This window comes from Artemia sp. Qi Xiang Cuo, chromosome 10, assembly GCF_049724085.1.
Source record: "Artemia sp. Qi Xiang Cuo chromosome 10, ASM4972408v1, whole genome shotgun sequence".
In the NCBI taxonomy this organism is placed as follows: Eukaryota; Metazoa; Arthropoda; class Branchiopoda; order Anostraca; family Artemiidae; genus Artemia; species Artemia sp. Qi Xiang Cuo.
In genome coordinates, this window is record NC_142803.1 from 66276321 (window position 1) to 66289992 (window position 13672).

Consider the following 13672-nt stretch of genomic DNA (forward strand, 5'->3'; position numbering starts at 1 on the left):
GGGGAGTGTCCTCCTCAAAAATATATTTTCTATCTAGAAATCAACTACGCTGAACAAAATGGCTATCTCAAAATTTTGATTGGATGTGTTTGGGGAAATGATGGGAGTGGGGGGGGGCTAGTTGCCCTCCAATCACTTTCTACTATTAAAAAGGGCACTAGCCCTTTAATTTCCAATCGAATGAGCCTTTTTTGAAGTCTCTACGACAACGCCTTCTATAAAAACCTTATATGCCCCCAGGGCATAACTCAAAACTCCTGCCCTTGTGGGGGAGGGTTTTAATAACTTAAAACCCTTGTGGGGGAGTGTCCTCCTCAAAAATATATTTTCTATCTGGAAATCAACTACGCTGAACAAAATTTTGATTGCGTGCGTTTGGGGGAATGAGGGGCGTGGGGGGGGGGGCTAGTTGCCCTCCAATCATTTTCGACTATTAAAAAGGGCACTAGAACTCCCGATTTCCAATCGAATGAGCCACCTTTGAAGTTTCTACGACGACCCCTTCCGTATGAAGTGCCTCTGGGGAAAAAAATAAATAAATAATAATAATAATAAAACATTGGAGCCATATGGCCTTTACTATAGGAAACGCTACAGCATTGCCTCTGATTGCCTGCAGGATGACTTATCAAGGAATTTTTGGAGGTATATTTGAATCATAGTTTATAGAAATTAGATCTAATGGTAATGATCTAATCATAGGCAATATTTATCGTTCTCCTAGTGGTGCTGTTCCGTTGTTTCTTAGGAATCTTTGAGGAAATACTTGACATAATACTGAAATGTCCATGTCAGTTAATCATAATGGGTGACTTTAATATAAATTTGATGGATTTAAACTCTTGGGCTTCAGTTGATTTTCTTTCAACCATGCTTTCTGCAGGAACTCTACCATCTACATCCATCCCTACACGAGTAACTGATGTTACAGCTTCTTTGATTGACAATATCTTCTCTACGCTTAGCTTGAAGGAAAACTCAATTTCAGTTAGTGATATCTCCGATCATTTTCCAATATATTCTCGGTTCAGCTTTAAACAGGGGAGGAGTAAACCGGCTCAGGTGTTTGATTCCTATTCTTTTAGGTTTGGTGAGAAAGAGTTATCTCTTCTTGGGTCTAAATTGGCGGAAAATCTTGCAGCTTGTTTGATAATGATAAGGATGTTTCTTGTTTATTTGAGTCCTTTTATGGGACTGTAAAAGAGGCTATTCTTAATATTTGTAAGTACCATCTTCTAATCACAGGTCTAAAAGGATTGTTCCTTTAAACCCATGAATGACATCCGGACTTCTCAAGAGCTGGAGAAGAAAAAATAACCTATGGAGGGCTTATAAGTCCACTCCTATTGGGCCTATTGTCAATTTAAGATATACCGGAATATATACATATAATTCCTTGTGTAGGAAAGCCAAATCTCTATTATCGAAATAATTTTGCTGCGTGTGGCAATGATGTTCGTAAAACTTGGAAGGTAACAAAATTTTTGCTTAAACCCGGTTCTCAATCTAGCTCTTTACCTATGAGTCTCGTCATTGGTGATGAAGCTGTAGAGGATGAGCTTAATGTCCAAGAGGCATTCACTTCATTATTCGCTAGCATTGCTGAGCATATTGCTTCTACAGTTACTTTTTATTGGCCTAAGCCAGACTTAAGATCTTACCTCGGGCCGTCTTGCCTTAAGTTTATGTTTCTAGAGCTAGTAAAAGTAAAATTACTAAAATTGTTAGGGCTTGAAAAACTTGTCCTCATATAGCTTTCACCTAGCCTTCACCCAGTCTTCACCTAGCTTTCATTCAGTGTGGACGAACAAAAAATAGCAATTTTCTGGATATTAAGAAGCTGTTTGGTAAGTTTTTTATGAACTTATTTTACCTAGTCAAATGAACGGACTTTTGCCCTGGATATTTTGACAGTAACTTGGAGTTTGATCGCCAGGTGATAAATCCAGCTAGACAAGTTTCTGTTATCATGACGGGCTTAATATTAAGCCCTGTTTTGAACTTTATTTATCGATCAATGACTGAGGGTGCGAAGATTGAGTTAATTGTTGGTAAAACAACAAGCTTCTTTAGTAAGGATGACATATTTGCAGCGAAAGAAATGTTGCACGATAAGTTTTAGTTTTATGAGCAGGTTCGTTAGAAATGTGAAAAGTGAAGACAATGTTACAGATATTTGTAAAGGGTTACACGCTCGGTATAAAGAAAAGAAGTCAATGCCAAAAATTCGTAATTGAGAATCCTTGCTCTGTTCCCACTTTAGGCGATGCAGTAGTGGCTACTCTGGCTGTGAAAGTAAACGAACTAGACCGGAGAATTGATTGTCTAGTGGAATCAAACAATAGCAAATCTATTTCTTAGCCCTCGAAATTCAATTCATCGGAATCCGAGGCTTCATCTTATGCAGTTGTACCCAAGAACTTACCTGGATCACTCAACACCCACAGTGCTCGTAAGTCCTTTGTCGATTCAGTGTGTTCAAATCCTTCTCAAATCATTGAACTACGTAAGAGTAAAGCCGACTGAAAACTTATAGTTAAGTCTAGAGATGCTGCTGAAGCTGTCGTTGACTACATAAAAGGCCAGCAACCAACGATACATGCATCACTATGGGCTCCAACTTTATTGGGGTAGTGAAGAGAATTCCCGTCGAATTGGACGAACGTCGTAATTAGTCGTGTGATGTAATCCTGGAAAAAATCCGTGTGCCCTATGATCTACTTTGCAAGTCTGCTCGTGCAGACTCAGTTGATACGCGAGTGAAGCTAAATGTATACTGTGCCGAAATGATTCATTGATTGCGTGTTGCCGAGCTTGCGGCTGTTCCTATTAAGCGTATTATAATTGGGACGGAATTATTGGGTGGTCAAAGAACCCAGTATTTTGTGAAGCGTGTGATAGGGCAAAATTTTTGTTGAAAATTTGGAGAGACTGTGGCTCTCCTAGGTCTGGCATTGTAAATCAGATAAGATTGCAGACTAAAAAACGGTTCGCAAATGAGCTAGCCAAGCATAGGAGCCCAATTCAGTCAGTTTATTCCGATAAAGTTCTTAATGATCCAAATGAGCTTTGGAAAATGGTGCTAAAACCACAGAGTAATTGCCTTAATAATATACCGGATTGTAACATTCATGAATCAACTTGGGTCGAATATTATGAGAACATGTTCTCTGCCCCTGAAAAGTGCCTGGCGGATTATTATAAGTGTGAGTTAGATTCTTTCTTAGCTAGTTCGTCTAATTCTGATGTTGTGGTTTCTCTAGAGTGTGTAATGAGTGCTATTGATCACTTTAAGCAAAAGAAATCCAGTGGTTCAGATAATACTTCCGCGTTCCATGTCAAAATTTGTAATCAATTATTCCTTCATCATGTTACTCTGTTATTTCAAATGATTTTCGTCACCAGGATAGTTCCATCATGGTTTTGTATTGGGGCTTTAACTCCGATCCCTAAGAAAGGTAAACCTTATCGGGAATGTTCGTCTTTTCGGCCGATCACGGTTTTGACAACTTTTTGTAAAATATTTTAGCTTTTGATAATTAATGAAGTCCGAAATAAGTGTTATAGCCCGGACTCACAGTTTGTTTTCTAGCCGCGTCTGGGTTGTTGCCATACGTTGTCTGCCGTAGCATCTATTCTCGTTGATACCGAGAAAATTGGAGAAAGTTTGGCTATCGCGGCGTACGATGTTCAACGTGCCTTTGACTCTTTGATTCGTGATGAGTTGATATTGGATATGGGAAAGCGCGGTGTAAAAAAAAGGAAACCTTCTTCCTTTAAAAGATATGTATGCAAATCTGAAAGCCGAACTTAAGCTCTCGCATCAGCATCTGTATCTTGAAATAAAAAAAAAGTAATCATGTTGTCCCGGTTAAAAAAAGGAGCTCGACAAGGGGCAATAACTTGACCTACTGCTTTTAATAATACAATAATCCGAGGGCAAGAGAGATGTAAAACAACTTGTGTCCTGCGATGTATCGATATTTCGTTAATAACATATGCGGATGATATACTTAATTCGAGTCGTGCTGTTTCGGGTACAGAGGAAAACTTTAACATCCTCCAGATTGATTATAAGCAGCTCGGATTAGAGTTTAACGCAGAAAAGTCGGAAATCCTGCTTTTCAATTGGAAATCAGTACCCGGTGGTTTTACGATTGCTCTTGGAAACACAAATGTTAAGCCAGTCCAGTTCATTACTTACCTTGGCCTTCCTATCGGTTCAACTCTAAAAACAACCCATCGAATGCTTTTCGATTATCTACAGAAGCGAATTGGTTTTGCATATAGTAAAATTGTTTCAAATAAGTTGAGGTTCAACAGAAAAGTTTTAGCTCGCCTCTTTATTTTCCTGAGTATGATAAACGTAAACTTCGATCTGTTTTCTTTAAGTATGCTGAGTTTCTACTTCTTCTCCCACTTTGGTCCCGAAATTCTTTTCTTATTAGGAATTATAATATAGCAGACCCAACTTCAGTCATCCTTAATCAGACCACAAAGTTCAATAATAATGTTAAAAGCCATCCGTGGTTTGAAATCCTCCGCCAGTAGAACTCAGTGTGTTTTTGTTTTTGTTTTATGGTTTAACCAGTCTTTTCTTACTAGTGAGTATTATATTTGTGTCTAACACTTGTATTTTTATGTATTTTGTATTTGTCTTGTTTATCTTTTTCTTGTATTTTTATGTACTCCGTCTCTTTTGTTTGATTTTGACGGGTAATAAAATATTATTATTATTATTATATGGGGCAGATTCTATTTCTACTAAGGTAGTTAAAACTATTCTTCCTTCAATAGTTTTGCCTCTAAAAAAAGTTATTAATCTTTCATTTCAATGTGGAGTTTTTCCTGATGCTCTCAAGCGTGCTCGGATTATTGCTTTGTATAGATCTATTGTATTGCTTTGTGGAGCTATAAATAATCCAGTAAATTATCGACCAGTTTCAATTTTTTCTGTATTTAGTAAAATCTTTGATAAGGCTATGCTTACTTTTATACTATGCTTTTACTTTTACTTTTATTACTTTTACTTTTACTTTTACTTTTATTACTTTTATACTTTTACTTTTACTTTTACTTTTATACTATGCTTACCTTACTTTTCTAAAATCTAAAAATTTTTATTCATTCTGCATTAGATTCGGGATTGATTCCGGTTGGTATATTCCTTGATATTCGTATGACATTCGATTCCTTAACCCATGAAATCGAAGATGTCTCATTTTGGCATAAGAGGAAATGTATTTTCTTGGTTTCAGTCTTATTTGAATGATAGGTTAATTTCTGTTGATTCACTTTTCCGTTCACCCTCACAGGTGAACTTTGGCGTCCCACAGGGATCAGTTTTAGGCCTGTTCTATTTTTGATTTATGTAAATGATCTTTTTTTATGTAGTAAAAAAGCAGAAACTTATTAATTGCTGTAGACTTTGTCATCCTAAGCTTTCCCTTGCCCATAGTGCCAACTATAGTTCGCCTTCTTCTAATGTCCTTGTTTATTTTACTGATGACAGCACACTTGGCACTTCGGGAAATTGCGAATCAGAGCTTCCAGTAAATTCGGAAAATTTGCTTGAAAGAGTAATTTTATGGCTTGATGCTAATTATCTTACCCTAAATTTTTCCAAGTCCAGTTTTTTATTTTTTCACGTGTTTCTCAGGTTTATTCCCAGTTATGAGAAATTCACCAGCCTATTTGGATAATTCATAGATCTAAAGATTGATATGTTCGTTTTTGGGGCATTCTTGTTGATGAAAACCTGTCTTTCAAGCGTCACATTGATTTGATTAAAATGAAGATATGCAGAAGTATTGGTATTTTAAGAAAACTTAAACATACTTTTTCTACAAAGTGTTCTCTTATTCAAGAATAGCATTTTTGCCTGCTTCTATCGATGGAATATGTATATCAAAAGAAAAAACTTGTTCTCTTTCCATCCTTTTGTTTCGATTCAAACTGATCTACATAATATCATCGGTGTACATGCCAACTACTTAATATTTTTTTTTTTTTTTTTTGGGGGGGGGGGGTACACAACTTTATAAAAGTAAACATTAAAAATTAGTGGATGATATGGAAAGCATGAGGAACTGTTGGAAATATTGTAAAACTGCTGAGAACTAAGGAGCACTGGTTCATTTGTTCCCACATCCTGTTTGTGTTCATGTCTGATACACATGAACGACCTTTGGGATTCAGAAGATTTGCTTATGAAAATATCGTATTTCCTCGGCTGCTAATTACTTTGGTTGGCTGATTAGCTTGGCTATTTTCTTTATCTTCTTTCGTTAAGATTTTGCCGAGTATTTTTGAGTTTTAATAGTCTGTTTTATTTGCAGGGTGAATGGGAAACTAGCTTTTGGAGTGGTATTGCTAAACACTCTTGGCAATTCTGGCTATTTTCTTCTCGGTTTTTTTCTTTGTTTATTTTGGCTATTTTATTGCTTGTAGAGTGGCATTGCTGAACACTTCTGGCTATTTTAGCTATAGAATGGTATTGCTTAACACTCTTGGCTATTTTAGCCATTTTGTTCTTTGCTGTTATTGGCTATGGAGTGGCATTGCTGAACACTCTTCGCTATTCTGGCTATTTTCTTCTTGGATATTTTGGCTATTTTATTGGCTATAGAGTGGTATTGCTGAACATTGGCTATTCTAGCTATTTTCTTCTTGGATATTTTCTTCCTCTTTTGTTATGAATTTGCCGAGTATTTATAAGTTCTAATGGTTTGTTTTATTTGCAGGGTGAACGGGCAACTGGCTACGGAGTGGCATTGTTGAACACTCTTTTTGGAGCATACTCTAAGAGTCGTATGCTTCGATCCTTAGGAATAAAAGCAAGTTTTTCGAAGACAAATGCTGAAACTCCGACTAAAAAAGCTAAAGTTAATTAGTTTTTTTGTGTGTGAATTTCCAGTCGGAATAAAAGTTAGTCTTGTTTGAGGCATTTTTAGAGTCAAAAATATCTAGGTCGGCGAGTCTGGTTTCCTTCGACTGTCGAATCCATATTATGGTTAAAATGTCTTAAAATTTGGTTTTAACGCAAAAAAAAACAAAAATCTTTACAATGGCTTTAATTTACTTTCCAAGTCTAACCAACTATTATGTTCTCTCAGATCTCAGTCTGGCAGCTTTCTGTTGATAATAAATATCGGAAAGAAAGGCAAGCCAATTTTGTTAGCCAGCTCGCAAAAATGGTCTCAATATTTCATCCCCTAAGTGGAGTGCCTTCCTTTGGCTGATCGAATGACTAAGATCTTAATTTTTTTACATATTAAAAACAAGAATTTGCATTAAGAAAGTTGGAGAACTCTGATATTGCTGGTCTAACACTTTCTTTAAAAGACCAAAGCTCATTCCTAATCAGTGTTCTAGGTACTTCGATAAGGGATAATCAAAGCCATCTGCTCAACGTCCTATTGGGAAGAAAAATTTTAATTACAAGTCTTGAAACTGAGATCAATAAACTCTTAAACTTTTAGAATTTTAATTAATCAAAACATAAATCTTAGGAAATTCAAACAAATTAAAGGAATAATATGAAACCCGATTAATTAGCTAAAAAAAAATAATAGCTTCTATCTTTTAGTCAAAGAGTTAAAGAAAAGACATGAAATAGACTTAAAAAGATATTAAATTAAATTAAAAATTCAAATACTGTTTAAACAAATAAATTAAATTAATGAATTGAATAAATTTTTAATTATTTAATAAATAAATAAATATTGTTTCAAATTTATAATTAATTAATCAAATTTCGTTTGAGGAAAAATATTCCCGAATTATCATGATATTTATAGGGATGAATGTATAAAGAGTCGGAGGTAATAGGCTTGATATTGTCTGTGAAGGATTTTGACTCTTGTTGATCGAAGAGCATCGCCAAGTGTGGAAACCGTATTGTGACCAAGATATGCCGAGGTTTGAAAAAGTCTCCTTTCAACCGGGATCTCAGAGACATCTACCTGTCTGTTTCTAAGCCGCCTTAAGTGCTTCGTGTAAATTTGAGAAGGACGGAGGAGACGAACTCCCCGTTCTGCACTGGTTCTGGGACCGTTGCTTTTCCTGAGGCCATAATAATTTCAATGATTTAAAGAATTCGAAAATTCTACAGCTTAGAATGTTAAAACGTTAAAAAAACAACCATTTTATCCACATTTTGACTGATGAATTCAGAAGGTTCGAACTTGACTTATTAGTAGTTTTAGAAACTCATATCCCAAGTATAGGAAACATGAAATTAGGTTATTCAGGCGGGAATGGATGAGTTTACTTATTCAGGCGGGAAGGATAGGGTTCAGAGGCAGGGAGTATAGCTCATGACGAGTATGCCCTCGTAGAACTGATTGGCAGAGATATAAGTGGACAGATGAATTTTACTTACAGCTAGAGGTACAAATAGACAGGGTCCCAGGTAGAAATATGGAATTTTTACTGAGGCACGATTTTATCGCATCTTACCTAAGTGGTCGCTCCCAAGTGACTATGATCAACGACACAGTTTCGGATCCATGTTTGTTTTTAAATATTGGTGTCCCGCAAGGTTCAATCCTGGAACCACTGCTTTTTATAATATACATAAATGACCTTCCATCAGCGACAGAAAACCATGGTCTGAATGTTCTTTTTGCTGATGATACCGGAACATCACTTACTGGACAGTCGGAACAGGATCTCAAAGAGAAGCTGCAAATCGTATTTTCACAACTTCTTGTATGGCTAAAAGCTAATCGTTTGTCATTAAATGCATAGAAAACCAAATTTATCATTTATAGTAGAATTGGGCAGAATGCACAAGGAATTTGAACAATATTTGATCATGCTACAAATATTCAAATTCAAAGGGTAACATCGCTCCGGTATCTGGGTATTATTATTGATGAAAATCTGTTATATAAAGAACATTGTAATAGATTACGGGTTAAAGTTGCTCAAGCGGTTGGTATAATGCGAAGGTTTCAACATTTTTTTTCCATATGAAATCCTACGTCTAATTTATTTTGCGTTGGTTCATTCCCATCTTACGTATTGTCCTCTGATATATTTGGCAACATTCGGATGTCATGTGAAAATGATACAAATTCTGCAAAACTGGGCTCTTCCAATTTTAAAGAAATATTTACCATAACTGTCTTCGTATCCTAATAAGAGTAAACCTGAAACTCTATATCTTTTAACTAATATTTTGCCTGTTTCACAGATATTCACCCTTAATTCTTTTTTATTTAAGGTACAATATGACCAGTCGGAAATACCTCTGTACTTTCGTTCGAATAATTTTTTCCCTGTGCTACATGCCCATGCTTATGAAACCCGACATAAATGGAACATCCAGCACCTAAAATTAAGCACAGAGAGATCACGGTTCTCGCCAATATTTTCAATCACGGGTTCATGGTGTCTTTATCTACCATTTATGTCTCCAGCGTTTACCCTCTATTTATGTCTATTTTGTACAGATATTTTTAAATTAAACCTTGAGGGATTTTAATGCTCAAGTTAGTAGAAATGTTGGCTAGATGGCTCGTAGCCTAAGTAAATTTGATATAGAAAAAGAGAACAGCAATGGTTAGAGACTGCTATACTTTTGTAGGTATAAGAATTTAGTTATAACCAATACAGCATTTGGTCATGAAATGGCCCATAAGTCAACATGGTATTCCCACATGATGGCAAGACAGCTAACCTTATTGATTCTGATATTATAAAGTGAAAACTGGCAGGATCGATACAAGATACTAGGGTATATAGGAGTGTTGTTTTAATGTTAAAAGTAAAGATCACCATCTGGTTGTATCTAGGGATAACTTAAAGTTTAGAAACAATAAGCACCGCCTGGGAAGTTATTTTGTTGGTAGACTCACGGATGAGAATTTGATAGAAACTTTCCAGGAACATTTATATACTAAACGGGAAAGTTTAAAATTTGACAGTGTAAAAGATGGAGGGAATAATTATAGAAAAATAGTTTGTAAAGTTGCTATATATTATTGAAAATGCTTTATGTTTAATTGAAAGAAGGGGCTTGTACTGGAATTATTTGAGTAATATGTCATATGAAAATAAGAGGAATGTAAAGGTAATAGAGAAAGAATTAAATTGCGAATTAAGGAGTTATGAAGTCGAGGCTTTGGATAAAATTGCCGAGGATCTTGAAGATGCAGCTAGATGGCATAATAGCAAAATATTGTACTGGTATGTTAATAAGTTGACTGGGAGCAGTCAATCCGGACTTATCCCAGTTAAAGATAGGAACTGGGCCATAATTTGTGAGAACCAAAGAGATAAAGAGAGATAGTCAGAGCATTTTGAGAATATGCTAAACCTTGATAGAGTTAAAGGAAAAGATATTTAAAAGAACAAAAAGTTTGTGACACTGGGGTTATGAAGGAAGGTATATTTTGTAAGGAACAATTAGTGACAGTACTAAAAGGATAAGACAATGATAAGGCCCAAGATCCTGACGGTGAGGTAAATGAGTTTTTAAGTATGATGGTTGTGAGGTTAGAGATAAGCTATTGAAGATTACGAATAAGATTTTTAAAAAAGAGGAAGTACCTAGCGATTTTATGAAAACTAATTAAAACCCCTCCATAAGAAAGGTGATAAGAGTGAATATGGTAACTATAGAGGTATTAGCCTGGTTTCTATAGGAAGTAAATTAGTTAGTACGATATGCTTACCAATTTTTCACTCTTAGATTAATAATTGAAAAGTACCTGAGTCATCAAGCCCTTTAAGTCTTCAGTTTTATAGATTATATGCAAGCGTTTGATTAAGCTGACTGAAGAACTTTGGTGGAGGTCCCATCCTTATATGGTACACCAGATAGATATATTAAATTGTTCAGTGCTGTGTGCGAGGATAACACTGCTGCGGTTAAGGTAGCAAGTGCGGTTAGTAGCTGATTTCATGTTAAATCAGGAGTTAAACCGGGTTGCCTTCTATTTCCATTTATATAGATCATTTCGACGGACTTTGTCTTAAGGAGCACAATAAAGCCAATGGGAGAACAGTAAAACTTGCTGTAGGTTGTTTCCGTAGACTTAGATTATGCTGATGATTTAAGCTTCCTAAATAAAAGTTTTAGCAAAATGAATGAATTTTGGATAACGAGAATATCTATCAAGGGGACAGCTTCACAAGCCTATGTATTATTAGCAAAGATGACGGGTGCTGCAAATATGTTAAAACTTGATAGACTACCAGAGATTGTCCTTGTTGGCCAACCGTCTAGGACCAAACAAAAAGTAGGTTGCCGTCTCCGAATGGGGTGGGAGGTTGTAAGGAAAGATTTAAGGGAAATTGGAACTCCTTGGGAGGGCGTAATGAGGGAGGCTTGGAACAGATTGGGATAGAGGAGGAGCGTACGTAGCTGTTTTGGCCTCAGGTGGCTTGGTGATACAGTTTGTTGATAGTAGTAGCAGTAGTAGTTTCTCCCGATCTTATTGTACACATAGTGCCTCCTTACCTGATCACGTATTTTAGTGCTTTAGCTTTATCATTTAAGACTAATTCAAGTAATAAGCCTATTGGTTTTCTTAAAAAAAACTGTTTTAATTCTTTTGTTATTTTACTTGGTATATAATTACTAGTATTACTACTAAATCCTCACTGCAGCACCAACCCGCTCGCTGCCAACACATCTATGTACGCCCCTCCTCAACAACCCACAGTAATCAAGTATTCTTTGCATTCATAATCTTCAGTAACTTATCTCTAACCTCACAACCACCATACTTAATAAAAACTCATTTAAAAAACTATCCGCACCTTGGACCTTATTATTTTTTAACCTTTTTAGTTCTGTCACTAATTCTTCCTCACAAAATAAATTTTCCTTCACATCCAAAGTGCGTCTTAACCCGGCATAGAACCGTACAGTATGCAGTCCCTGGGACCTTCAGCTGAACGGAGGCTTTGTGCAATCCTGGGCCTACCTTGGTCACTATGATTGTCCACACCTGGCAATGTTTTTCTATCAATAAGAGTCGAAATCCTTCACTGACAACGCTAAACCTATTATCTCCGACTCAATCAGAATTTAATTAATTAATTTGAATATTAAACTATATTATGTTTTTAAACAAACAAAAAAGTTAAATTAATAGTTCTCCAATTTTCAAGGCTGCATGAAGCGCTTAAGCCGGCTTAGTACCGGACAGCAAGAAATCCCTGGGACCTCTAGTAGAATGGACGGTATGTTCAATCCTGGACTTATCTTGGTAGCAACATAGTTTTCTATACTTGGCAATACTCTTCTATCAACTAGAGTTGAAATCCTGGATAGAAAATCTGAAGCCTATTACCTCCGATTCATCATATATTCATGTCTACAAATATTATGCTACTACGAGGAGGCAACCCATAATAGATAAATTAGTTAGGAGAGGTTTTTTAGCCCAAAAAAGCCTACGAAAACAAACGAAATCCAGAAGGATTATTCATTCGTCTGAGTCCAGTGCAGATCCTATGTCATTTGGTGTGCTATAGCTTCCTCGACAAGTGCCACTTCTCAGGGTTACCCTGCCGCTTTTAGAAGTCACAGTTTTGGTTAGGAAGACTCGTGAAAGGTCCGTCCTGATGCCACTATGAGGCCACGCAAACAGGATTTCCCTATCGGGGATAGGGACGGAGGAACCTAACCTTTAACAATCTTCTGTACGGTGTGGCGCTCGGAGATTATTCCGAGGGATTGGCTGGCTAGAATAATTTTGCCACTGATGAAATGGAAAGGAACTAGGAACCAATGCTCTAACTACAGAGTTATAATGTTGCTCTCCGTTCCTGCTAAATTGCTTCAAATTACTCTCCGAGACAAGGTGCTCTAGTATACTTCGAAGAAACTGGTAAATCGCACAAGCAGGTTTTATGCCCAATCGTTCCACTAGCGAACAGATATTCACTTGTAGGTGGGTGATAGAAAAATATGGGAATTTCAAAAGAAGGTGTACATAGACTTTGTCGATTTCAAAGCGGCTTTTGACTCTGTAGATAGGAAGTCGCTGATGGGACGTCAAGCTGTATACAAGTTTACGGGAAACGTAGCCAGCCTTTCTACATTTGTACTGGAGTTTGTCAGGGAGGCGGGGTGGCTCTTGAACTATTTAATTGTTTATTGACTACGTTATGATGAGGACAACTGCCCGACTAAAGTTCGGTTTGAAGCCCTGTGGCACTTTTAAGCGATGTTGTTTTCGCAGACGATTTGGCACTCATGACCAACACCCTCGCGTAACTTCGAGAAGCCCAGACAGTTATGAGAGATGTTGCAACGCTCCTCTCAGTCGTTCTACAAAGATGCAGATATATATTGGATATGTCAGTTGGGTTCAACTATATGGCACAAAAACTTGGCCAGCAATCTCCAAAACTATAAGGTTGCCGGATATAATCAAACGCAAAGGACTCCGCAAGATAAAGGGACTTTGCTGGTATGAATTTATCAGCAACATCCCCCTCCTTCCCATACGATGCAGGTTCCGTTCTCCCTGCAAGTTGCACAACCTTCACTGATATGGTACAGCCACCTTCTCTGAATACCAGAAGAAACCACCTTGTCATATCGTTTAAGCCTGTGGTCGCTGGATGAAAACGACCACGCGGTCACCCAAGAGCAGGATGATCCGATAGTCTACATCCTCTCCTAATCCATGCAAGCATAAGACCTGAA

The 13672-nt window shown here is 36.8% G+C and overlaps 1 protein-coding gene across 1 annotated transcript in view; it reads left to right on the forward strand.

The window, feature by feature from the left end:
* The window catches only part of grsm (probable aminopeptidase NPEPL1 granny smith protein), an 80909-nt gene extending 73966 nt beyond the window's left edge, over positions 1-6943 (forward strand). The window contains exon 10 of the mRNA XM_089095186.1: positions 6744-6943. Within this exon, the coding sequence (XP_088951312.1) occupies positions 6744-6893 (150 nt within the window). The 3' untranslated portion in view covers positions 6894-6943. The remainder of the gene's footprint in view (positions 1-6743) is intronic.
* Positions 6944-13672: the final 6729 nt, after the last annotated feature.